Source organism: Oryctolagus cuniculus, chromosome 1 (genome assembly GCF_964237555.1).
Source record: "Oryctolagus cuniculus chromosome 1, mOryCun1.1, whole genome shotgun sequence".
Taxonomy (NCBI): domain Eukaryota; kingdom Metazoa; phylum Chordata; class Mammalia; order Lagomorpha; family Leporidae; genus Oryctolagus; species Oryctolagus cuniculus.
In genome coordinates this window covers 146707731-146733140 of record NC_091432.1, presented here as the reverse complement: position 1 = coordinate 146733140, position 25410 = coordinate 146707731, and the positions used below count along the sequence as shown (strand labels likewise).

Below are 25410 nucleotides of genomic sequence, written 5' to 3'. Positions count from 1 at the left end.
TTTTTTTTTTTTTTTTTTTTGACAGGCAGAGTGGACAGTGAGAGAGACAGAAAGAAAGGTCTTCCTTTCTTCCTTTTGCCTTTGGTTCACCCTCCAATGGCCGCTGTGGCCGGCGCACTGCGCTGATCCGATGGCAGGAGCCAGGTACTTCTCCTGGTCTCCCACGGGGTGCAGGGCCCAAGCACCTGGGCCATCCTCCACTGCCTTCCCGGGCCACAGCAGAGAGCTGGCCTGGAAGAGGGGCAACCGGGACAGAATCCGGCGCCCCGACCGGGACTAGAACCTGGTGTGCCAGCGCCACAAGGCGGAGGATTAGCCTAGTGAGCCGTGGCGCCAGCCACTTGTTCTTAATCCTTCTCAGTTGTAGGCTTCCTATTTTCAGCATTTAGGAAGTGCATGCTGCTGCTGGGTGTGTGTGTGTGTGTGTGTGTGTGTGTGTATATATATATATATTTTTTTTTTTTTAAAGAAAGTCATGACTTGTTTTCGGTTTTTTTTTTTCTTGTTTGTTTATTTGAAAGGTAGAGTTACAGAGGGAGAGAGAGGTCTTCCATCCACTGGTTCACTCCCTAAGTGGCCTCAATGGCCAGAGCTGGGCCCATCTGAGGCCAGGAGCCAGGAGCTTCTTCCAGGTCTCCCACATGGGTACAGGGGCCCAAGGACTTGGGCCATCTTCTACTGCTTTCCCAGGCTATAGCAGAGAGCTGAATTGGAAGAAGAGCAGCCAGGACTCAGACACCCACAAGAGATGCCAGCGCCACAGGTGGCAGCTTTACCCACTACACTGCAGTGCTGGCCCCTGTATATTCTCTTAATTGTAGCTCTATTCTGACTCCTCATGGGACACCTGAGTCTACCTTAGCAGATTATGGGGCCAGCATAGCTGGTAAAGCCATCACCTGCAGTGCTGGCATCCCGCATGGGCATCAGTTCGAGTCCTGGCTGCTTCACTTGCAAGCCAACTCTCTGCTATGGCCTGGGAAAGCAGTGGAAGTTGGCCCAAGTCCTTGGGACCCTGCATCTACGCGGGAAACCCGGAAGAAGCTCCTGGATTCGGATCAGCCCAGCTCTGGCTGTTGCAGCCATTTGGGGAGTGAGCCAGTCGATGGAAGACATCACACTCTCTGTCTCTCTCTCTGTCTCTCTCCTTCTCTCCCTCCCATCCTTTCTCCCTCCCATCCCTCCTCCCCCCTCCCTCCCCTCTCCCTCTCCCTCCCTCCCTTTCTGCCTCCTCCTCTCTCTATATAACTGCCTTTCAAATAAATAATTTTTTAAAAAAGATTATTACTGTTCTTTTTTTTGAAAGGCAGAGTTACAGAGAGGCCTTCCATCTGCTGGTTCATTCCCCAAATACTGCAACTGCTGGGCCTGGGCTGGGCCGAAGCCAGGAGCTTCTGGGTCTCCCACATGGGTGAAGAGGCCCAAGCATTTGGATCATCCTCTACTGCTTTCCCTGGTGCATTAGCAGGGAGCCGAATCAGAAGTGGAGCATTTGGGACTCGAACCAGCACCCATAAGGGATGCCAACACTGTAGGCAGTGGCTTAACCTACTGTACCACACCAGCCCCTTTTGGTGTTCTTAAATGTGTGCCAACTGTCTCAAGATCTTTATTTGAACTGAAAGATAATATTATTTTTATAGAAAGTTTTCATTTAATAAATATAAATTTCGAAAGTACAACTTTTGGATTATAGCAGTTCTTCCCCCCATACCCAGCCTCCCACCTCCAAACCATCCCATCTCCTACTCCCTCTCCCATCCCATTCTTCATTAAGATTAATTTTTAATTATCTTTACACACAGAAGATGAACTCTATACTAAGTAAAGATTTCAACAGTTTGCACTCACATAGACACACAAAATATGAAGTACTGTTTGAAGACTAGTTTTACCGTTAATTCTCATAGTAAGCACATTAAGGATGGAGATCCTGCATGTGGAGCAAGTGCACAGTGACTTCCGTTGTTGATTTAACAACCAGGAGCTAGCAACTCCATCTGGGTCTCTGACATGGTGGGCCATCTTCCACTGCTTTCAAAGGCGTATTAGCATGAAGTTAGATCCAAAGCAGAGCAGTCAGGACTCAAACTACCACTTTGATATGGGATGCTAGCATGGTAAGCAGCAGCTTAACCTAGTGTGCCACACTGCCATCACCACCATCATCCCTCCTTTTTTCTTTTTAAAAATGTATTTATTTTTCTTTGAAAGACAAAATGACAGGCCAGGCGGAGGAGGGGGAGACTCTTTGTTTACATGTTGCCGGGTTGCTGGTGTTTTACTGTGTGCTGTGATCTTTGTTGGGGATGATGCATAGGACAATGGGAATAGCTTTCAACTTCATCTTCCTCCACTGGACAGCAAATGACCTGAGTGATTCAGAAAAGCCAGGTGCTCTAGTTCTTCTGTTTTTAAGGTCATCTTGGCAAAGCAGGTGAAGGGGTCGGTGGAAACTGCCCTTTGGCTAGGTACACAGTAGCCAGGCCAGACTCCCTAATGTGGGAATGGGGTGAATGGCTAAGGGAGGTGTGCACTTTGCTTTGCTGAGGAACTGGCTGCGTTTGACTCCTGTCACCTCTTACTCTGGTTCCTGCAGTGCATGTTGCCTGCCACATGTAATGTGCTGATTGCTTTTGTGGAGAGGTTGGAGCTCTGTAGGAAAGCAGGGTAACATAACACACATTCTGGAGGTATGTGATTATCTCTGACACTGACTGTGTGAGTTGGGCAAGTCACTTAAACTCTGCACCTTCGTTTGTCCTCTCTAAAGTAAGGATACTAATGATTATAGATAATAATAGTTCCGACTTTATAGTGAGGATTAAATGATATTATACAGGCATGTTCTTTGACTAGGGCCTACCTAGCATGATGTCTGTTGCCACTGCTGCCGGTGCTGTTACTAGTATAATCTCTGCTCAGGCTTTGTTCATAATCCCTTGTGATAGGTCAGTGCTAGCCTGTGTCCTTCTATTTCCACTTGTAATTTTACATGCCATGAAATGAGAGCAGGGATCATTGCTCACTATTGTCCCCAACTTCTACCTGATAGATGGTAGAGGTCAACAAGTGTGTGCGAAATGAATTAATTACTTACAGTTGAATATTTTCATTCTTTTAAAAGAATGATAGCAGAGATAGGAGTATTTCCAAAACCAGTTCTTAGCATTTTGATATGCTTTAAATTGGGTGGTCATTGGTATGCTGATAGTTTGAAAAGCTGTGGAAAGCAGTATTTTATAAATGCCTGTTACCAAATGTGATATGCATGTCATTTATTCAGTAGTTTAATATAGTACTGAGAAATTTTTTCTATAAAATGCTTTTTGTAGAAAAGTAATTTCTTCCAGAGACATAAACAGTGAAGTTGTTTTCCTCCTTGTGTTCTAGCAGTAGTAGGAAGAAAAATATGGTCTTTCACTTGGTTTTTAGTTTCAGATAAAGAACTTAGGAGGAAGGGCATTGTGGTGCAGTGGTTAATCTGCCGCTTGAGATGCACGCATCTTAGAGTGCCTTGGTTTAAGTCTCAGCTCCGCTTCTAATGCAGCTTCCTATTGTGTACCCTGGGAGGCAGCAGATTGATGAGACAGGGCTTGGGTTCTTGCCACCCATGTGGGAGACCCAAATGTGGTTCTAGATTCTCATCTTTGGCTTGGGCCAGCCCCAGCTGTTGCAGGCATCTGGGGAGTGAACCAGCAAGTGAAAGATCATCCTCATTCTCTCTCTCTTTCTCTTTCTCTGTCACCCTGCCTTTCTAATAAATAAATGTAAAAAACTTTTTGATACAGCATTTTACTAGCCAGATAGATATAAACAATATAGGCCAAAAGTAACAAGTGTGTGAATTATTAAAATATTAACAGGTCATAGTGAAACATCCTTTTCATAAATGTTTTTAGTATTAATGCAGAAATGACTGATTATGAATCTTGGGGCAGTATTCTCCAACCATGGAGTACCAGTTTTCAATTTAAGTATATTTTAAGATAATTTTTCCCATTTAGAAGTACAGTAGCACCAACAGTTTACACAGATGTAGATAATTTTGGTTAGCTTTCTCATAAAAATCAAACTCAAATATTTCAGTTTTAATAGGTTAGCATTGTGCAGAATGTTTGTAAATGGAATGGATGAGAGGATTTATTGCACATAATAAAAACTATTCCAGGAATAGTGGTTAGCTCAGTAACGGTAGCATCACAGAGTTGCTGAAACATGAACAGAATTGAGAAGGTGTTAGCAAGTGTTTCTCAGGTGCAGTGCAGGAGAATGCCTGTTATTTGCTGAGTTCAGGGTCCCTTTTGTGAAATGCTATGAGATCCTGCCTTTGAAAGACCTTGTGTAGTATGGCAGGAGGATGTGTGCTAGATGGTAAGGAAGCTTCAGTGATAGGGCAGGGAAACACCTGCTTGTGCTCAGAGAAGTCGTGGGATTGTCAGCTTCTCAGATATTCAGTTATCCCGTTGAGTTGTTGATATTTCTGAACTCCTTTTTGTATTCCATTTATTCATTTTTTTTTTCATGTTCAAACTCTCTTCTGTTTAAAGCCCCATAGCATATTAGGTTTTTCAGCCATATTTTGCAGCTACTAAACTGTGCTAGAATAGCAGAAAGCAGTCATAGACAATATTTAACAAATGAGCTTTGTTAAATATTAGCAAAACTTAATTTATAAAAATGAGCAGTGAGAGCTGGTGTTAACGGTGCGGTGGGTTAAATCACCACCTGCAACACCAGCATTCCATATGAGTGCCAGTATGAGTGCTGGCTGCTCTACTTCCAATCCATCTCCCTGCTGGTGCACCTTGGAGGTCCTGGCTGTTGGCTTCAGCCTGATTCAGTCCCAACTGTGTGGCCATTTTGGGAGTAAGCCAGAGAATGGAAGGCCTCTCTGGCTCTCCTTCTCTCTAACTCTGCCTTTCAAAGCACCATTTGGTTGTCATGGCTCTAGTCTCTTTTGTTTTTTATAACACTGACTTTTTTTCAGAGAGACCAGGCCAATGGTCTTGCTTATTCTCTACAGTCTGGATTTGTGTCTTTCCTCATGATTAGATTCTAAATAACAATGCACAGGTGTAGGGTGGGTTTTACAAAGTCTTTTGTAAGTATCACTTCTAGTTACTACCAAATACTAGTAAAGCACTTGACCTTGCAGTAAGCCTTACCACAGAGCAAAGAACATTGAATTGAAAGTAATTTTTTTATTTTTAAAAATGTGGGCCGATGCTGTGGCAAGTCAGGTAAGGCTGCTGCCTGCAGTGCTAGCATCCCAGATGGGCTCCAGTTCAAATCCTGGCTGCTCCATTTCCAATCCAGCTCCCTACTGATATGCCTGGGAAAGCAGCGGAAGGTGGCCCAAAACCTTGGGCCTCTGTACCCACTTGGGAGCTCTGGCCGATGCGGCCATATGGGAAGTAAACCAGCAGATGGAAAACTGTCTGACTCTCTCTTTCTCTCTGCTTCTGCCTGTCACTCAGCCTTTCAAATAAATAAATAATTCTTTTAAAAAATAATAAAATGTTTACTTATTTGTTTGAAAGGCAGAGTGACAGAGAAATACCCGATATTCACTGATTTATTGCCTGCAACAACTAGGGCTGGGTAAGGCCAAAGCTAGGGGCCATCTGGCTTTGTGGCTAGAAGGCCATCTGCGTCTCCCACATGGGAGGCAGGGACTAACTACGTGCACCATCATCTGCTGCCTCCCAGGATGTGCATTAGCAGCGAGCTGGATTGGAGGGGGAATAGTCAAGCACTGTGATATAGGATGCAGGTGTCCCAAGTGGTTAACCCACTGCACCCATAATGCTCACTCACAAATAATTTTAGATTTCATCTTCAAAAGTCACAGACTTAATAAACTAACCAATTAGGTGCAGTGTTTAAAACAACTGCAACAGAAAGGTGGATTTTTACACCTTTAGCTATGGAATGTGTTTTCAGATTTGATCTAGATCTTTTTGCCTCTCACTCTTATTATTTAAATCATCTATGTTGCTCTGGAGGCTTTTCAGCATCTAACTCCCCCCCCCCCCCCATATCCATCCATCTCATTAGGTAGCTAAGGAAACTTTAGCCTAGAGATTCTGTGTTGCTGAGGAACATAATGGGTAAGGAACAGTCAGGTCCTGGAATGAAGATCTCTTGAAGACTCAGTTGGTTTTCTTCCCAAGTGCCAGTGATTTCTTTGACAAGACAAGTAGAAAGTCTATGTGTTAGGGCCTATGAAGTTTTATCTTAAATAATATTGGTGGGTTCAATATTTGTTTTATATATTTTATCCCATTTTACGCTAATAGATATCATATCTGTTTACCATTTTTCATAATAACATTCTTTCTTTTTTAGTTACAAGGCTTTGGCCGACCAAGTGTATACCATGCTGCTATTGTCATCTTCCTTGAATTCTTTGCGTGGGGCCTGCTGACAACTCCAATGTTAACTGTAAGTACTGCTGAACTGGGGTGGTTGTTTATGAGAGCAAGAGAGGTCCTCAGGCCTGTATATCTAGATCCATCTGTCTAGGTTTGTGTTTGGGAGTAGCTCTTAATAGTAATTGAAAACTGCTTGTCCCATTAGGTTGTTTCCACTGTGTGGTCCTATGACACACCTGCAGCAGAATACCTGGTTGAATATTCTTGGGTAGTACTGCACTCCCGCTGAATCAATGTAAATATTATTCACAAATACACTTTATCCATACATGTGATGGATCTTTAAAAGTTTGTGGAAAAAGAGTATTATGAAAAAAACTACGCATGGATCTCAAGATTTTTTTGCTCCCAGATTATCCTTTAATTCCATTTTCTACTAACTTTTTTAAAGTATCTTTTTATATTTTGGAAAATCTTTAAGATACCCTATTATAGGAACTAGTTGCAAAACAGTATTGAAATTTGTTAACTTCTTTATGTGTTATTTGTGGACTTTGAATTAAGGACAGCAAATAGGAGATTGGAACTATCTGATAAGAATGAAAGCAATAATTGTAAAAATGTCCAAATTTCTGTTTTGCATAGCTAATCTATAGCCATTTCTTAGTAGGTGGTAGTGAGTTTCTTAGCATGAATGTGTATGTTTTATGTATAGTGTAATTAGAGGGAAGAGAGATGCTACAGAAGATTTGAGGGCAGATTCTAGGTGCCTAGTAACTCAATTTTAATGAGGATATTTTCAGTTGGATTTAAGTTTCAGTTGTCTTCAAGTTTCAGTTGTCTTCAGTTGTTCTTTGAAAATCATTGGTGGTTAATTCTTCCCAATCACCATTTTGCCGTACCAAAGAGTCTGTCTGTGAGAGAACTCTCTGAACTACCTCATATGTCATACAGTATTTGTCTTTTTGTGACTAGCTTATTTCACTTAGCATAATGTCCTCAAGGTTCATCCATGTTATAGTATATGACAAAATTTCCTTCCTTTTAAGGCTGAAGAATTCCATTGTATGGACAGGCCATATTTTGTTTTTTCATCAACTGATAGTTACTTGATTTGCTTCCACTTTTTGGCTGTTGTGAATAATTCTATAAACATATGTATGTAAAACTAGGTGCAAGTCTTTTGGATATATACACAGAAGTAGAATCACTGAATCATAATGCTAATTTAACTTTTAAATTTTTTTGAGGAAATGCGAAACTTTTTTGTAGAGGCTATACCATTTTACAGTCTTAAAGTGTGCAAGGGTTCCATTTCTCCACTTGCTTGCCAACACTTAGTCACGTGTGTTGTGAGGTTGACCAGGTCACTTTAAGGAAATGATTTGTTGTTTTGTTTCAAAATTTTTGGCCATAGTTCTCTATTTTTTTCTTCACCCTCAGCCTCTTTAGGTTACAAAGAGTTTCAAAATAAACGTCTTTTAATGCAGTCTGTTCTAGTGGTTCAGCAGATGTCTCGATGTAGAAGTACTCCTGTGATCATTTTTTACTAAGAATTCAAGTTGAAATGAAGAAAAAATATCTTAGCATCTTTGATGCCCTGTCAGAATTCTAAAATCTCCTTTCACACAGTTAAAATCATTGGGCCACTCTGACCCTTGACCAGCTTGACAGAGCCTTTTTTATTAAGTTAATTTTTAAAGATTTATTTTGTTTATCCAAAAGGCAGAGTGACAGAGAGAAAGAGATCTTCCGTCTTTTTTTTTTTCTTTTTTGAGATTTATTTATTTGAAAGAGTTACACAGAGAGAGGAGAAGCAGAGAGAGAGAGAGAGAGAGAGAGAGGTCCTCCATCCACTGATTCTCTCCCCAGTTGGCCGCGACGGCTGGAGCTGTACCATTCCAGAGCCAGGAACTTCTTCCAGGTCTCTCACATGGGTGCAGAGTCCCAAGGACTAGGGCCATCTTGTATTGCTTTCCCAGGCCACAGCAGAGAGCTGGACTGGAAGAGGAGCAGCCGGGTCTCGAACCGGCGACCCATATGGGATGCCAGCGCTGCAAGCCATGGTGTTAACCCTCTGTGCCACAGTGCTGGCCCCCTTCCATCTGTTTACTCCCTAAATGGACATGATAGTCAGGACTAGGCCAGGCGGAAGCCAGGAGCCAGGAACTCCTTCCAGATTTCCCACATGGGAGGCAGGGGTCCAAGTACTTGGACCCTTTTCTGCTACCTTTCCAGGTGCATTAGCAGAAGCTAGATCAGAAACAGAACAGCCGGGACTTGAACCACCACTTTGTTCCAATATGGGATGCAGGCAGTGGCTTAGCCCATTATGCCACAGTGCAGGAGATAAATGTTCCAATCTTGCTCCCTGCTAATGGCCTGGGAAAGCAGAAGAGGATGGCCCAGTGCTTGAGCCCCCGCACCCATGTCTGAGACATGGAAGAAACTCCTGGCTCTGGCCTGGCCAGCCCCAGTCATTGGTCCCATTTAGGGAGTAAATCAGCAGATGGAAGATCTGTCTCCCACTAACTGTTTTTCTCTGTCTCCCTTTCTCTCTGTAATTCTGATTAATTAAATAGGTAAATCTTTATAAAGAGTAAAAATAAATAGCACTTAAATTTTTTAATGGTTGGTAAAAATCAAGAAGATATTTGGTGACACATGAAAATTATATGGACTTCAGATGCCAATGTTCATAAATAGAATTTATTGGACCACAACATGCCCATTGAATGTGGCTTTTTTTTTTAAGGGTTTATTTATTTATTTGAAGGCAGAAAGAGGTCTTCCATCCACTAGTTCACTCCCAAATGGTTGCAATAGCCAGAGCTGCGCCAATCCAAAGCAGGAGCTTCCTCTAGGTCTCCCATGTGGGTGCAGGGGCACAAGGGCTTGGGCCATCTTCTACTGCTTTCCCAGGCCATAGCATAGAGCTGGATCAGAAGTGGAGCTGCTGGGACTCAGTCCAAATGGGATGCCGGCACTGCAGGAGGCAGCACTACCTTGTTTGTGGCTTATTTTGTCTGACAATGGCAGAGGTAAATAGCAGCAACACAGACCACAGGTAGCCTAAAATACTTATTGCCTACCCCTTTATAGAATAAATGGGTTAGTTCCTGCAGTACATGGTAACTCATTTCTTGTTGCTTTTGAGGTTCCTTGTTAGTCCTTCTACACTGACCATACTGTAAGGTGTTTTGGTGTGCATCTGTGTTTTTATTTACTCCAGTTTCTTGTACTTCTTGATTCTGTAGATGAATATTTTTCATCAAATTTGGACAAGTGTTTAGTCATTATCTTTTCAGTTAAATATTTTAATGCCACTTTTCTCCTTTTGGGATTCCCATCATGTGTTTTTACTTTTCAATAATGTCTCGCAGATCTCTGAGATGCCATTCAAGTTTTTTGCCATTTCACCCCTGTTACTCTGCTTGAAGAAATGCTATTTATTTGTATTCAAAGTTGCTGATTATTCTGCCATCTTAAATTGTTGGACTTTTCAGTTTCAGAATTTCCCAGTTTCTTTTTTTATAATGTTTATATTTTTATTGAAATTCCCTATACATTAAGTAATTGTTAATTTTAATTATTTAAACATGTATTCCTTTCCTTACGTTTATAGTAGCTACTTTGAAATTTTTATCTGCTGTATTCAGTATCTGGGGGTAGTCAAACACTGTTTTTATTGACTTTTATTTTTTTAAGTTATAGGAGGTTACTTCAAATATTTTTAAAAATAGGTTTATTTGAAATTCAGGCGGGGCCGGCACCATGGCACCGTGGGTTAATCCTCCGCCTGCAGCGCTGACATACCATATGGGCACCGGTTCTAGTCCCAGCTGCTCCTCTTCCAGTCCAGCTCTGCTATGGTCTGGGAAAGCAGTAGAAGATGGCCCAAGTCCTTGGGCCCTTGCATCCACGTGGGAGACGGAAAAGAAGCACTTGGCTCCTGGCTTTGGATCGGAGCAGCTCCGGCCATTGCGGCCATTTGGGGAGTGAACCAACGGATGGAAGACCTTTCTCTTTGTATCTCCCTCTCACTGTAACTCTACCTCTCAAGTAAATAAATAAAATCTTAAAAAAAAAAAAATTCAGGCATAGCTTTTTGGAATACACATTTTCCATGAGCTTTTTTAGGAAAAGCTCATGAGTGGTCAAAAATTTTTGCACCAAAATACTTCAGCTTTTAACTTTTAATTCCATTTTCTATGAAATTTTTTAAATACCACCTACTTTGTTTCTTTGCGTGTTTTTGTTAAAAGTTATTCATTTAGATAATATAATTTTTGCTACATTAGATTCTGATATCTCTGAGTTTCTGTTTTGCTTGTTTAGTAATTTGCTTGGACTAAATCCGTGAAGTCTGTCTCCTATAATATACAGCTGCTGCTATCTCTTTTCAGTCCTTTTTTTTCTCTTGCTTTGATTTTTACGTCTGACTTCCATGAAGTCTCTTGTCTCTATGATTTAAGGATCTGCCAAAAATCATTCAGAGGTCTGACTTCAAACCAGTAAAGCTTCCACACTCTGTAAATGGATGTGTGTGATGGAAGTTCCACATTAGGGTGTTTTAGGTTCTTCCCTAGCTTTTGAAGTCAAGTTAGTGTTATTCCTTAGGCTTTGTTTTTCTTGAATATTGTGTTGGCTATGCTGGGTCTTATGCCTATCTGTAAGAAAGAATCAGTTTGTTGAAATCCCCAAAATAATTTGCTAGGATTGCGACTAGCACTACATTGAATCTGTAGGTGATAACTTGACAATATTGTGTCTTCCTTTCCGTGCATGAGTGTATCTCTGTTTATTTAATTCTCCCATCAGATTTTTATAGTTTTCTTAATATAGATCTTAGATATGTTTTCTTAGATTCCATACATAAGTATTTTTGTCTTCACATGGTGCTAATGTAAATGGTATTGTGTTTTTAATTTCAAATTCCACTTGTTTGTTGCTGTTACATAGGGAAGTAGATGACTTTGTATATTGATCTTGTGTTTTGCAATATTGCTATGATTGCTTATAATTGCCCCAAGAGCTTTTGTTGGTCAGTTTTTTAAAAATTTGTACAGACTGTCCTGCCTTCTGTGAACAAAGACAAGCCCCCTCTCCATGCCTTTATTTTCTTATTATATTAATTAGGACTTCTTGTATGTTTTTGAAAAGGAAGGGTGACAGGGAGACAGGGAACATCCTTCCCTTGTTCCTAATGTAAGTGGGAGGGAAGACTGTGTTTTCAGCATTGAATACTGCTCTAGTGTAGAGTTTTTGGAGATAGTCTTTTATCAAGTTGAGGAAATTTGCTACTCTTCTTAGTTGCTAAGAGTTTTTGTCATGAATAGACGTTCAGTCTTATCAAATGCTCTTTCTGTATCTATTGATATTATGTGATTTCTTTTTATATGATAGATTATGCTAATTATTTTCAAATACTGAACGAACCTTGCATACCTGGAATAAATATTACGTGGTCATGGTATATAATTGGGCTAATTCATTGTTGGGTTCAATTTGCTAGTATTTTTTTGTCAGTGTTCACGAGAGATATTGATATGTAATGTTTCCTGTTAATCTCATTAAAAAATGAAAAAACTGGAGCTGAACTGCTTTGTTACTGAAGTCTAATATTAATCACATCTTTACCCTCATCCAGGATGGTGAAGACTGTTGAGCGCTTTAAAATCACTTATCTGTTATGTGCTAATATTGTCAGTTATTTCAGTTCTGTCCAATTGAAAAACCCACCGGATGCATTATTTTTGTTTGGTAGCATCACTTTTCATTGGTACAAGTATTCACCATTTTCTTTATTCTTTATTTCATTCTGTTGCTCTGACCTTCCAACTAGATTATATTCCTTTTTCCAGACATATATTTTTTATATTTCACTTAGTTGCAGTCTGTACATTAGTGAACTCACAGTTTTTACTGGGTCAAAAATGTGTATTTGCTTTTGTTCTTTTTGCTGGGTATTCAATTTTAGATTGATAATTAAACTTTGTTTTTATCTTTGTATTGATATGTTTCTTGTCTAGATTCCAGTGTTGTTAAGAAGCTGTTTATCTATAACTGTTGCTTATTTGAGGCAATCTATATTTCTGGACTGCTTTTACAAATTTGCCTTTGGTTTTCTGTACTATTAATTTTTTTACATTTATTGTTTTTTGATAACACTTTTAATTTCCATGATAGTCAAAGGCTTATTGGCTTCACTAAAAGAGTTTAACAAATAAAAAGACCATGGGCGAATAAGAAAATGGGCATGGGCTTTACACAATAGTCAAAGGAAAAGATGTTCAACCTCACTCATATACATTTTAAAATAGTCACCAAAACATTAACAGCATAGTAGTAGATAATTGCTATCAATTTTTTTTTTTTCTTGAAACACAACGTGAGCCATGGCTGACATCTCCGGACCAACGCTGTGCTCATTTTCTTTCTGTCTTTCTGTCTGTCTTTCTGTCTTTCTGTCTTTCTTTCTTTCTGTCTTGACAGGCAGAGTGGACAGTGAGAAAGAGAGACAGAGAGAAGAAAGGTCTTCCTTTTTGCCGTTGGTTCACCCTCCAATGGCCGCCACGGCTGGCGCGCTGTGCCCTGCGCACTGCGCTGATCCGAAGGCAGGAGCCAGGTACTTATCCTGGTCTCCCATGGGGTACAGGGCCCAAGCACTTGGGCCATCCTCCACTGCCTTCCTGGGCCACAGCAGAGAGCAGAGGGGCAACTGGGAAAGAATCCGGCGCCCCAGCCGGGACTAGAACCTGGTGTGCTGGCGCTGCTAGGTGGAGGATTAGCCTATTGAGCCACGGCGCCAGCCTCAATTTGTTTTAAGTTTATTAAAAGTGTGGCTTTCTTTTTATACTGCTTAGGATTTGTTGGACTATTTTAATCTTTGCTTGGTGTCTTTCATTGGTTCTGGTACATTCACAGCCATTGGCTCAGAAAATATTTTCTCTGCCTCATTCTTCTTATAGAACAAATTTAATTGACTTGTATCAGACTTTCTCATTAAATCTGTGTCTTACTCTTTAGACATTCTGGCTAGCTTTTATTGGCATATGCTATAGTTTGCATATTTGTCTCCTCAAACTAATGTTGAAATTTAATTAACATTGTAACAAACAGTATTAAGAGATGAGATCTTAAAGAGCTGATTAGGGCATGAGGGCATTGTGACCGGATGAATGCTGTTATGATAGAGTGAGTTCAACCCTCCTCTTGCTCTTTCTTGCATTTCTTATTTCTGCTTAGTAATGATACAGTAAGAAGGCTCCTGACAGATGCTGGCGTCTTGATCTTGGACTTGGCCAGCCTCAGAACTGGGAGCCAATAATTCTGTTCATTACAAATTGCCCATTCTCAGGTATTGTGCTATAGCAGCACAGAATGGAAACTTTTGTGTCCTGTGATCCTCTCTTCAGCCTTGTCTGATCTTCTATTAAATGTATCCATTGAGTTTCTAAGTTAATACACTTTTTCTGCTCTGGAATTCTTTTTGTTCACTTAAACTTGCTATGTACTTTCTTCAGTTTCTAGTTAAAAGACTTTCAAGTGTGTTTTCTACAAGTCGAAACATAGTAAGCATGTTCGTTTTAAGATCTCTGTTGAGTAATTCCAAAATGTGAAGTTTTTGAGAGTGTTTTTATGTGTTTTTTGTTATTTCACTTTGTTTTGTGTTTGCTTCCTGCTCAGGTTGTTTTATTTCCTTTTGTGTATAGTTATATTTAGTGATGTGATCATTATATTTGAAAAAACTATATGTATGGTGAATTTGGAGCCTAGATCAATGGTCTCTTCAGAAGTAATTTTAGGTTTTATATATCACTAGGCAACTGGAGGTGCTGCATTTCATTGATATTTTAGAATTTTTCATTACCGTTAATTATATATTGCTTGCTAGTAATAGAAAGGAAAAATGACTCCCTTTAATTTGCATTGAATTTATCTTGATATTTTTCTTTTTTTCTTCTTCTTCTTTTTTAGGTTCTGCATGAAACATTTCCTCAACACACATTTCTCATGAATGGTCTCATTCAAGGTGTAAAGGTAAGAAAAATTTTTGTGTGGTTCATAATGAACCAGAGTCAGGAATCCTTAGGAGTTTAACTCTGGAGGTTTAAGTGACACATAGGGAAATAATTAACATTTGTTCTGGAAACTTAAATCTGAATGTTTTTCTGGGTTATCAAAGTCATAATAAACATAACACAAATACATAGGCATAAGGTAAAAGCTATGTGAATACTTTATAGGCCTCATTTCACCTTATTAGAGTATACAAAGCAGTTTATAAAGGGTTTAATTCTTATGTGAATCTTTTATTTCTCTACTACCAACAGGTTAAAGTGTTACAGCCTTCTTTTTAGATAGGCTTTGAAACTGAGAAAGAAGGAAACATCAGGATCCACTTGGATCTTCAGTCCTTTTTGCCCAAACTGATGCTCAAGAAATGGCTTTTTGAGTTCCCAGTTGCTTGATTTAATTAGCCTTAATACAATTTTGTTGCGTTGTATGAGGAAAGCTTTTGAACAAGGGGTTAAAATATAGCTATGTGTTCCCTTCTCACTTTATAGTAAAGCTTGTGTGGATGGGGTAGAATTTGTTCTTTCCAGGTTAGATAATGTTGGTCTGTGTATCAGTTTGCTGGGTGGCAAACTTAAAATTAAAATTATGCTCTATTAATTTCCTTAATTCAGCTATAGGAATTTGTTGTATTCACATCTTTGAGCAGCATTAACTGTAGTGAATGTTACTTATTCTTGACCTGTTTTCAAAAAGGATTTGAGGATACTGACATTCAGAATATACTTAAAACAGGGCAATTAAAGGTTGAAATAGAAAGTTTTTAATGCTCATTGAGAGGAATAGGCATATCATTGGCAATCGTGTTAGATTGCTTGAGCACCAGTTTATAAGCAGTGTAAATAAAAGATAAAAAGAGAAGTCATTGATAAAGCCATAGCATATAAGTTTCCCTTACATAAGTTCTCAGAGTTATTACTCTACACTTCTTTTGTCTGGTGTAGAAGCTGTTACAATGTATTTTATTCTGCTTCTGCAAAAATAAATATTGTGGTTTCTGCATTGTGGCATGGCTTGGGCCTCTGCCACCAACGTAGGAGACCTGGATGAAGCTCCTGGCTCCTGGCTCCTGGTTTTGGCCTAGCCCATCCCTGGCTATTACAGCCAATTGGGGAATAAACTAGCAGATGGAAGATATTCATATTCTTTCCTTCCTCCTCCCCCCACTTCTCTCTGTATAACTAATTTTCAATAAATAAATACCCTAAAGATGAGCAGCACAAGACAGAGAGGACAGAGAGAAAGGTCTTCCTTCCGTTGATTCACTCCCCAAATGGCCACTATGGCCGGTGCTGCACCTGTCCGAAGCCAGGAGCCAGGTGTTTCCTCCTGGTCTCCCATGCGAGTGCAGGGCCCAAGCACTTGGGCCATCCTCCACTGCCTTCCCGGGCCACAGCAGAGAGCTGGACTGAAAGAGGGGCAACCGGGACTAGAACCCAGTGCCCATATGGGATGCCAGTGCCCCAGGCGGAGGATTAACCAAGTGAGCCACGGCACCGGCCCCAGCACAATATTCTTTTAATATATTTGTTGTTAGAGTATAAAGATAGAACTATACATTAAAGCATAATTCTTTTAAGATTTTTTGATGATGGCCCAAGTCCTTGGGCCCCTATACTTGCCTGGGAGACCTGGAAGAAGCTCCTGGCTCCTGGCTCCTGGCTCCTGGCTCCTGGATTTGGATCAGCCCAGCTCCAGCCATTGCGGCCATTTGGGTAGTAAACCAGCAGATGGAAGACCCCCTTTCGCTCCCCTCCCCTCCCCTCCCTTCCCCTCCCTCCCTCTCTCTCCCCCCCCCCCTATAAATCTACCTTATAAATAAATCTAAAAACAAAATTTCTTCATATGCATATGGAATAAATATGGCTTCAGATTATTCTAGTTTTAAATCCCTTCTGTGCACCTTATTAACTATGTTATCTTAGTCAAATAATTTAACCTCTCCAAACCTCAGTTTCATTATTCATGAAATGAGAAAGGCAGAAGTACTTTCCAGTAGGGTGATTGTCAGGATTAAATGAACTGGTATATATAAAATAGTTAACCCAGTGCTAGATACTAAATGAATGTTACAAAAGAAAAATATAAAAAACAAAACTATTGGAATAAAATATTACCATTTTTCTTACTAGTTTAGGCAAAGATTTTGATTTTTTTTTTGAAACAGAAAAATTCAGAAAATAATTGACTATTAGTATTTTAACCTTTGATGAGTCAGAACCACCACCATCTAAACTAAAAGATAAATGTAAAAATGTTATAACATATATAACAGAAAAAAGAATACTGTTCTTGACAAAAAAGTGTTATCAAAGTAAAATCATATGAAAATGGCTGATGCTCCAAAAGGGCAAAGAAGGATATAAGCAGGTACTAGTATTAAAAAAAGAAGTCTGTCTCTAGTAAGCAAAGAAGCCAAATTAAATGAGATCTATTTCTAAAAAGAGTTATATATATAAGTATATATAAAGAATATATATATTTCATATATATCTATTTGAAAGGGAGAGACAGAGGGTAAACAGTATCTTCCATGTGTCAGTTCACTCCCCAAGGTCTGCAATAACTGGGGTTGAACAAAGTTAGGAGCCAGGAACTATATCTAGGTCTCCCAAATGGGTAGGATAGCAAGAACCCAAGTACTTGGGCCAGCATGGACTGCCTCCTAGGTGCGTTAGCAGGAATCTGAATCAGAAACTGGAAGTAGTCAGGATTCACACCAGCACTCTGACATGGGATGTGGGCATCCCAAGTGGTGGTTTCACCTGCCGTGCTACAACTCCTGGTTTAAACTGGAGAGAATTAGTTTATTTGGATAGATTAAGTTCTCTTGCAGTGCCAGTGAGAGGATAGAAGGCGCTTTATGAGTCTTATAGATATTTGTGTATCTTAAGAAAGTAATTCCTTTTCTAGAATGTTATTCTAGTCAAAGAATTATTCATAGATTCAGGTGAAGGGCTATTTGTTATGATTTTATTTGTAACAGTAAACATGGGAATAATTAAGATGCATTAAAATTAAAAGAATAGGGGCCAGCATTGTGGCATAGTGAGTTAAGCTGTTGCTTGTAACCCTGGCATCCCATGTGGGCTCCAGTTCAAGTCCTAGCTGCTCCATTTCTTTTTTTTTTTTTTTTTTTTTTTTTTTGACAGGCAGAGTGGACAGTGAGAGAGAGAGACAGAGAGAAAGGTCTTCCTTTGCCGTTGGTTCACCCTCCAATGGCCGCCGCGGCCAGCGCACCACGCTGATCTGAAGCCAGGAGCCAGGTGCTTCTCCTGGTCTCCCATGGGGTGCAGGGCCCAAGTACTTTGGGCCATCCTCCACTGCACTCCCAGGCCACAGCAGAGAGCTGGCCAGGAAGAGGGGCAACCGGGACAGAAACCGGTGCCGCAAGGCGGAGGATTAGCCTAGTGAGCCGCGGCGCCAGCCTAGCTGCTCCATTTCATTGTAACTCTCTGCTAATGTGCCTGGGAAAGCAGCAGAAGATAGCCCAAAGTACATGTGCTCCTACTACCCACATGGGAGACCCAGATGAGGCTCCTGGCTTCTGCCCGGCCCAGCCCCCACCATTGTTGCCATTTGGGAAGTGAGCCAGCAGATGGAAGATGTCTCTGTCTCTCTCTCTCTCTTTGGAACTCTGCATTTCAAAAAAATAAATCTTAAAAAAAAAATACATTGTGCGGGGTGGCGCTGTGGCACAGCGGGCTAACGCCCAGGCCTGAAGTGCCGGCATCCCATATGAGCACTGGTTCGAGTCCCAGCTGCTTCTCTTCTCTTCCGATCCAACTCTGCTATGGCCTGGGAAAGCAGTAGAAGATGGCCCAAGTCCTTGGACCCCTGCATCCACGTGGGAGACCTGGAGAAAGCTCCTGGCTTCGGCTCGGCACAGCTCTGGCCGTTGCAGCCATCTGGGGAGTGAACCAGCATGTGGAAGACCTCTCTCTGTGTCTCTACCTCTCTCTGTAACTCTTTCAAATAAATAAAATAAATCTTTTAAAAAAAATACATTGTAATAAATGTGACATCATAGTGGTATATAAAAACATATTTTTGAAGATTACATAAGAAACAATATGTAAATACACATTATAGTTCCAATTTTGCTTTGATCAAAACACATACTAGCAGAAACAAGGACTGGAAAGGGATCACCTAAAGTTTGAAGGTGTGTATGTTTGTAGATTTTTAGTTTCATTCTTTGTTTTTGATTATTTGTAGATTTTCTTTCTTCCTCCCCCCGCCCCAGAAACCTTTTATCTAAGGAATACAAACTTCATGCATTTGATAAGTACATCTTTAGGAACATAGTGATTCTTTCCACCGTACTCACTCTCCCACTCACATTCTTACCCTTCTTCTTCCTCCCTCTCGTATTCCCATTCTTATTTTTACTAAGATCTATTTCAATTAATTTTATACACATATAATTAACTATACTAAGTAAAGAATTCAACAAATAATATGGGAAAAAAAACTTCCTCAATAGTCGAGACAAGGGCTGTTCAAAATCATTAAATCTCAAAGTGTCAATTTCACTTCTATAGATTACCTTTTAGGTGCTTTATTAATTATCATATCATAGATCAGGGAGAACATATGGTTATTCATCCGTTTGGGACTCGCTTATTTCACTAAGTATGATGTTTTCCAGTTTTATCCATTGTGTTGCAAATGACAGGATTTCAAATTTTTATTGCTGTGTAGTGTTCCATGGTATACATATCCCATAATTCCTTTATCCAGTCTTCAGTTGATGGATATTTGGGTTTATTCCATATCCTAGCTATTGTGAATTGAGCTGCATGTAGATTTTCTGATGTTTACTCCCTCCGCCCTCAGCTCTATGATTAACCCTTCCCTCTACCCCCACACAACTCCATAGTTAACTTTCCTATTATATGTTTATTGCCATAATATGTGGAAGAGAAGGCTTAGATTTGAGGTGAGAAGCAATAGAGTCCCAAAGTCAACATAATTCTGTTCTGTAAGTTCTCCAAGTTTTTTGTTTTTCCAGCAGCAGCTTTATTGAGATATGATTCCCATACTATACAATCCTCTCATTTAAAGTGCACGTTCAATAGTTATTAATATATTTCCAGAACTGTGGAATCAATCAGTAACTACTGATGTTTCTTTTTGTATAAAATGCCTATTCTGAACATTTCTTATGTGATGTGTCTTCAAAAAATTCATGGAAAAGGAAATTTAAATAATTTTATTTTGGCGCATAAAATTTTGAAATTCATGAATAGTTTCTTCACAAACATATTTTAGAAACTTTTCAAAGATCTTGCATACGTGTGGATTTCAAAAAATCTTTGCACCAGAATCAGTGTACCTCTTAATTGCATTTTCTACAAATTTTTAATTACCTTCATATAAGGAATGATAAACCCATCATCTTTTTTGACTGGCATTTTGACTTAACAATGTTTTCAAGGTCTACTCATGCTGTAGTACCTGGCAGTACTTCATTCCTTTTTATGGCTTAATATTCCATTGTGGAGGCAGACCATAGTTTATGTGTTTATCAGTTGATGGACATTTGAGTTGTTTATATTTGTAGCTGTTGTGAATAATGGTGCTATGAATATTTGTAATTTTTGATGTGGTTTGTACCTTTACCCTAAGTGTATATAATAGGTGTATATGCCTTTTTACCTCAGAGTGGAATTGCTGAATCATATGATAACTTTTAACTCTGTTCTGAGAAATACTGTATGTTCCTCATCCTCTAGTCTTGTGAAACACTTATTACTCAAGCTGTGGATGGTTTCTGTCTCTACAGTCACTCTTGATGATACTAAACTCATCATATTCAACTCAGATATCTTCCTGAACCTCACTCCTGACCTTGAGACTTGGATATCCAGTTGCCTAACTGACATCTCTATTTACTTGTCTGATAGTTTTCAAGATGTTAATTTAAGTTCCCCACTTTCCCCCTCAGCCTGACCGCCTCACAGCTCTTCCCCATCTCAGTTGCTGGTGCTGCCATCCTTGCTTAGGCCAAAATCTCCGCAATCTTAACTCTTCTCTCCTGCATCCAAACCCAGCCCATCAGCAAATTCAAAACAGATCTGTAATCAAGCTTTTCAATAATGTTGCCTGGAGGCCTGGTGCTTTGGCGTAGGGGGTAAGGCCACCGCCTGTAGTGCTGGCATCCCACATAAGCGCCGGTTTGAATCCCCGCTGCTCCACTTCTGATCCAGCTCTCTGCTATGGCCTGGGAAAGCAGTAGAAAATGGTTCAAGTCCTTGGGCCCCTGCACCTGCGTGGGAGACCAGGAAGAAGCTCCTGGCTTTGGATCAACGCAGCTCCGGCCACTTGGAGTGAACCAGCAGATGGAAGACCTCTCTTCTCTGCCTTTCCTTCTCTCTCTGTGTAACTTTCAAATAAATAAATAAATATTTTTTAAAAATAAGAATGTTGCCTGGACCAGCATGTCTTCTCTGGGCCACATCCCTACCATTTTATCTGATTTCCTTTCAGTAGTGAGCCTATAACATATTAAGCCGGTTTGTGGCATTCGTCTCAGGACCCTCCGCTCAGTTTTCTCCTCTGGCAGCATACTCTCTTCTCCCCTGCTCTCTCCTGACCTTATTCCAGCCAGCCCCACTCCTCAGCCTGCACTTCTCCAGAGATGTGTTGTTTGTAGCTTTCATTTTTGGATTTCTTTACCCCAGATACTGGTAGGCCACACTCCTTGATCTCCTCAGCACCTGACTCACCTGACTCAGTTGCTGTTTTTCAGCCTTCACTGAAGACCATTCCTAATATCGGGTCCTTTCTTGTCACACCCCATTACCTCTCTGCCTTTTCTTCCAAAGCGTTTATCACCATCTGAGCTCTGTCATGCTATATATTTTGCTTTGTCTTTATTTTGTTATCCATCCTCCTTGCCTATTCTTTTTTGAGATTGAAGTTTCTTAAAGGCAGAAATTTTTGCCTGCTTTGCTCATTGCTGTTTTCAATACACAGGACAGTTCCTGACACATGATAGGCACTCAGTAAATATTTGTTGACTGAACATTTCTTCCCAGTCTTTTTGTATGCAGTTTTATACTTGTATAGTCAAGATCTGGCATACATACACTTGTAAGATGGAAACTGTGATTTTGAGTGTAGTTGTTTTGTGTCAGTAATCACTCGTAACATTTTAATTTTCCCGTAACATTAAAAATTAGGAAAGACAAGCAGCCCCTCTCTTTAAATATCCGATATACACAAGTCTCAGGTAAGATGTCTCATTAACATGAGTCTCCCCACAACACAATTCAAATATCAGCTTCCATAGTATATTAACTGTAATTGTGTAAAATACAAATGTTGCCAGATCTTCAGTCACAAATCACTACTTAAGTAACTAAGAAGCATCATAATCAGGGAATAGTCAGATTCTTTCATGGTGTTGGTGATGGGCTGATAAACCTACAAAACAGATTACAAAAATGAACCACCAGAGATGGCCCAAAAAGATGAAGGTGGAACAAAGTAACAAAAAAATGAGTAGACTGGCAGTGAAGTTCAGATTGAATTTAGGTGGATTTACAGAAGTATCTGATCAGGGAATATTGACATTACTGCTATTGGAAAGACTAGATTTTTTAAATTTATTTATTTATTTGAAAGAGTTACAGAGAGAGGTCTTGCATCCGCTGGTTCACTCCCCAGATGGCCGCAACAGCCAGAGCTCAGGTGATCCGAAGCCGGGAGCTTCCTCTGGGTCTCCCAAAGGGGATGAACACTGTTACCTCACATAGCAAGAGGCAGAAGCACAAACTAGCTGAATGCTCCTGAAGCCTCTTGTACAAGACCTGACTCTCATTCACAGGGGAGACACCTGCGTGGCCTACTCGCCTCTTACAGATCCCCATTCCCAGGAGTACCCCACCGGCAAGGACTTGGGCCATCCTCCACTGCTTTCCCAGGCCACAGCAGAGTTCTGGATTGGAAGAGGAGCAGCCGGGACTAGAACCAGCACCCATATGAGATGCCAGTGCTTAAGGCCAGGGCTTTAACCTGCTGCACCACAGCGCTGGCCCCGGGCCAGAAGAATTTAGTGAAGATGACTATCTGTGTAGATGAGGAAAATGATTGTGATGAAAAGAATGAAGATATCCCAGAGGAAATAAAAGAATTGGCAAAAAATAACTTCACATTAAAGAAACTCAGATATATTTTATGACATTGAAAGCACAAAGGATAAATGTTGGAAGCATATCCATATTTAGACCAATGTATTACTAGTTTACCAAGGCATAGAAGTGTTCACTTCATATTGCAAATTACATGACTTATGAAGTAGGCAAGCATTGTTCAAATGCCTCTTGTTTTTTTCCACAATTTTTTATTGTGTTAAAATACACATAACGTAGAGTTACCATTTTAACCATTTTGAAATGTACAGCTCAGTGGTTTTAAATACATTCATAATATGATATACATATCATACAGTAATATTTGTCTTTCACTGGCTTATTTCACTTAGCATGATGTCCTTAAGGTTCATCCATATAACATATGCCAGACTCTTTTTTTAAATATTTATTTGTTGATTTGAAAGGCAGAGTTTCAGAGACAGAAATTGATCTTCCATCCAGCAGGTCACCCCCAAAATAGTTGGCAACAGCCTGGGCTGGGCCAGCCTGAAACTAGGAACCTGGAGCTCCATGCAGATATCTCACGTGGTTGCTAGGGCCAAAGGACTTGGGCCATTTTCTACTGCTCCCTTGGGCACTGTAGCAGGGAGCTGGATTAGTCATGAAGCAGCCAGGACTCAAACCGCTGCTCATATGGGATTCAGTTTAACCTGCTGCACCACAATGCTGGCCTCCTCAAACTCCATTGTGTAAATATACTACATTTTGTTTATTCATCCATGCATTAGTAGTTACTTGGGCTGTTTTCATGTTGTAGGTACTTTAAATAATGCTTCTGTGAATATGGGTGGACAGATAACTCTTAAGATTCTGTTTTCAGTTCTTTGAGATACGTACCCAGAAGTGGAATTGCTAGATTATAGAGTGATTCTATTTGAAATTTTTTTGAGGAACCTCCATACTGTTTTACACAGTGGCTATATTCATACCAACAGTGTACAAGAACTTGTTTCCCCACTTGCTTGCAACATTTGTAATTTTCTTTTTTTGATAGTAATCATCCTAATGAGTATAAGCTAGTAACTCATAGTTTTCATGGACATTTTCCTAATGATTAATGATATTGAGTATTTTTTCATGTGCTTATTGATATTTATATATCTTTCAACAGTAGTCTGTGAAATTCCTTTGGCTGTTTTTCACTTGGGTTGAAGTCTGTTCTGCTGCTATAGTACCCCTGAGACCGGGTAGTTTATAAAGAACATGCATTTTTTTTCTCACAGTTCTGTAGGCTGAGAAGTCCCAGATAAAGGGGGCTCATCGGATCTGGTCATCTGGTGAGGGCTGCATCCTCCAAAGGGGATGAACACTGTTACCTCACATAGCAAGAGGCAGAAGCACAAACTAGCTGAATGCTCCTGAAGCCTCTTGTACAAGACCTGACTCTTATTCACAGGGGAGACACCTGCGTGGCCTACTCACCTCTTACAGATCCCCATTCCCAGGAGTACCCCACTGGCAACACCTGAGTTGCAGAAGAGACATGTTCAAACCACAGAAGGGTGTTTTCCCTTTTGTTTTGTTTGTAACTTTTAGGAATTCTTGATATAGTCTAGATATTAACCCCTTATCAAGTGATTTGCAGATATTTGCTCGCATCTTGTGGATTGTGTTTTTACTATATTGATATCTTTTTTGATTCACAAGAATTTTTAATTTTCATGAAGTCTAATTTGTCTTTTTTTTTTTTTTTTTTTTTTTTTTTTGGATCTGTGTCTTTGGTGTAATTTTCCAGAAAACATTGCCAAATCCAATGTCCTGATGTATTCGCCCTGTGTTTTCTTCTAAGAGTGTTATAGCTTAGGTAATCTATTTAAGTATTTGATCAATTTTGAGGTAATATTTTTGTATGGTGTTAGATAAATGTCCCAGCTTCATTCTTTTGCATGTGGATATCCAGTTTTTCCAGCAGCATTTGCTAAAAAGACTATCCTTTCTTCTTAAATGGTCTTGGCAAAGATCTTTGCCAAAGATCACTTGACATTACATATGTGAAGCTTTTATTTCAGGGCTTTCTGTTTTGTTCCTTTGGCCTATCTGTCATTATACCAGTGATGGACTATTTTGATTACTATAGATTTGTAGTGTAGGGAACTTAAGTCATTGAGAGACCTCATTCTTTTTTTAGGTTGTTTTGGCTACTTAGGGTCCCTTAACTTTCCATATGAATTTTAGGATTGGTCTATTTCTGCAGGAAACATAATACAGATGGTGTTGAATCTTCAGATTGCTTTGGGTAGCATTGACATCTTAATATTAAATCTGCTAATACGTGAACATGATTATGTATTTCCATTTAAGTATTCTTTAATTTCTTTCAAAGTAGGATTGTTTTTGTAAGTTTCAGATTGTTCATTGTCAGTATATAGAAATGCAACATACACAAACACACACACACACACATATTATATATATATACTTTTTTTAACAAAAAGTAGGTGCCGGCCGGCGCCGCGGCTCAATAGGCTAATCCTCTGCCTGCGGCGCTGGCACACCGGGTTCTAGTCCCGGTCGGGGTGCCGGATTCTGTCCCGGTTGCTCCTCTTCCGGTCCAGCTCTCTGCTGTGGCCCAGGAAGGTAGTGGAGGATGGCCCAAGTCCTTGGGCCCTGCACCCGCATGGGAGACCATGAGGAGGCACTTGGCTCCTGGCTTCAGATCGGCACAGCGCGCCGGCTGCAGCAGCCATTGGGAGGTGAACTAACGGAAAAGGAAGACCTTTCTCTGTCTCTCTGTCTCTCTCTCTCTCTCTCTCTCTGTCTACTCTGCCTGTCAAAAAAAAAAAAAAAAAAAA

The 25410-nt window shown here is 40.2% G+C and overlaps 1 protein-coding gene across 5 annotated transcripts in view; it reads left to right on the top strand.

Moving 5' to 3' along the window:
- MFSD14B (major facilitator superfamily domain containing 14B) overlaps positions 1 to 25410 on the top strand; it is a 69554-nt gene that overhangs the window by 16874 nt on the left and 27270 nt on the right. For 4 of the 5 annotated variants that reach the window (XR_007924521.2, XM_002708223.5, XM_008256805.4 and 1 more), the window contains exons 2-3: positions 6352 to 6447; positions 14358 to 14420. Coding sequence is in view for 4 of the 5 variants with exons in the window: in XM_002708223.5 (XP_002708269.2) it covers positions 6352 to 6447; positions 14358 to 14420 (159 nt within the window). In the remaining variant the exon portion in view is untranslated. Of the gene's footprint in view, positions 1 to 6229; positions 6254 to 6351; positions 6448 to 14357; positions 14421 to 25410 lie in introns of those variants that run through there. The other variant, XM_051859016.2, reaches the window with a different exon arrangement.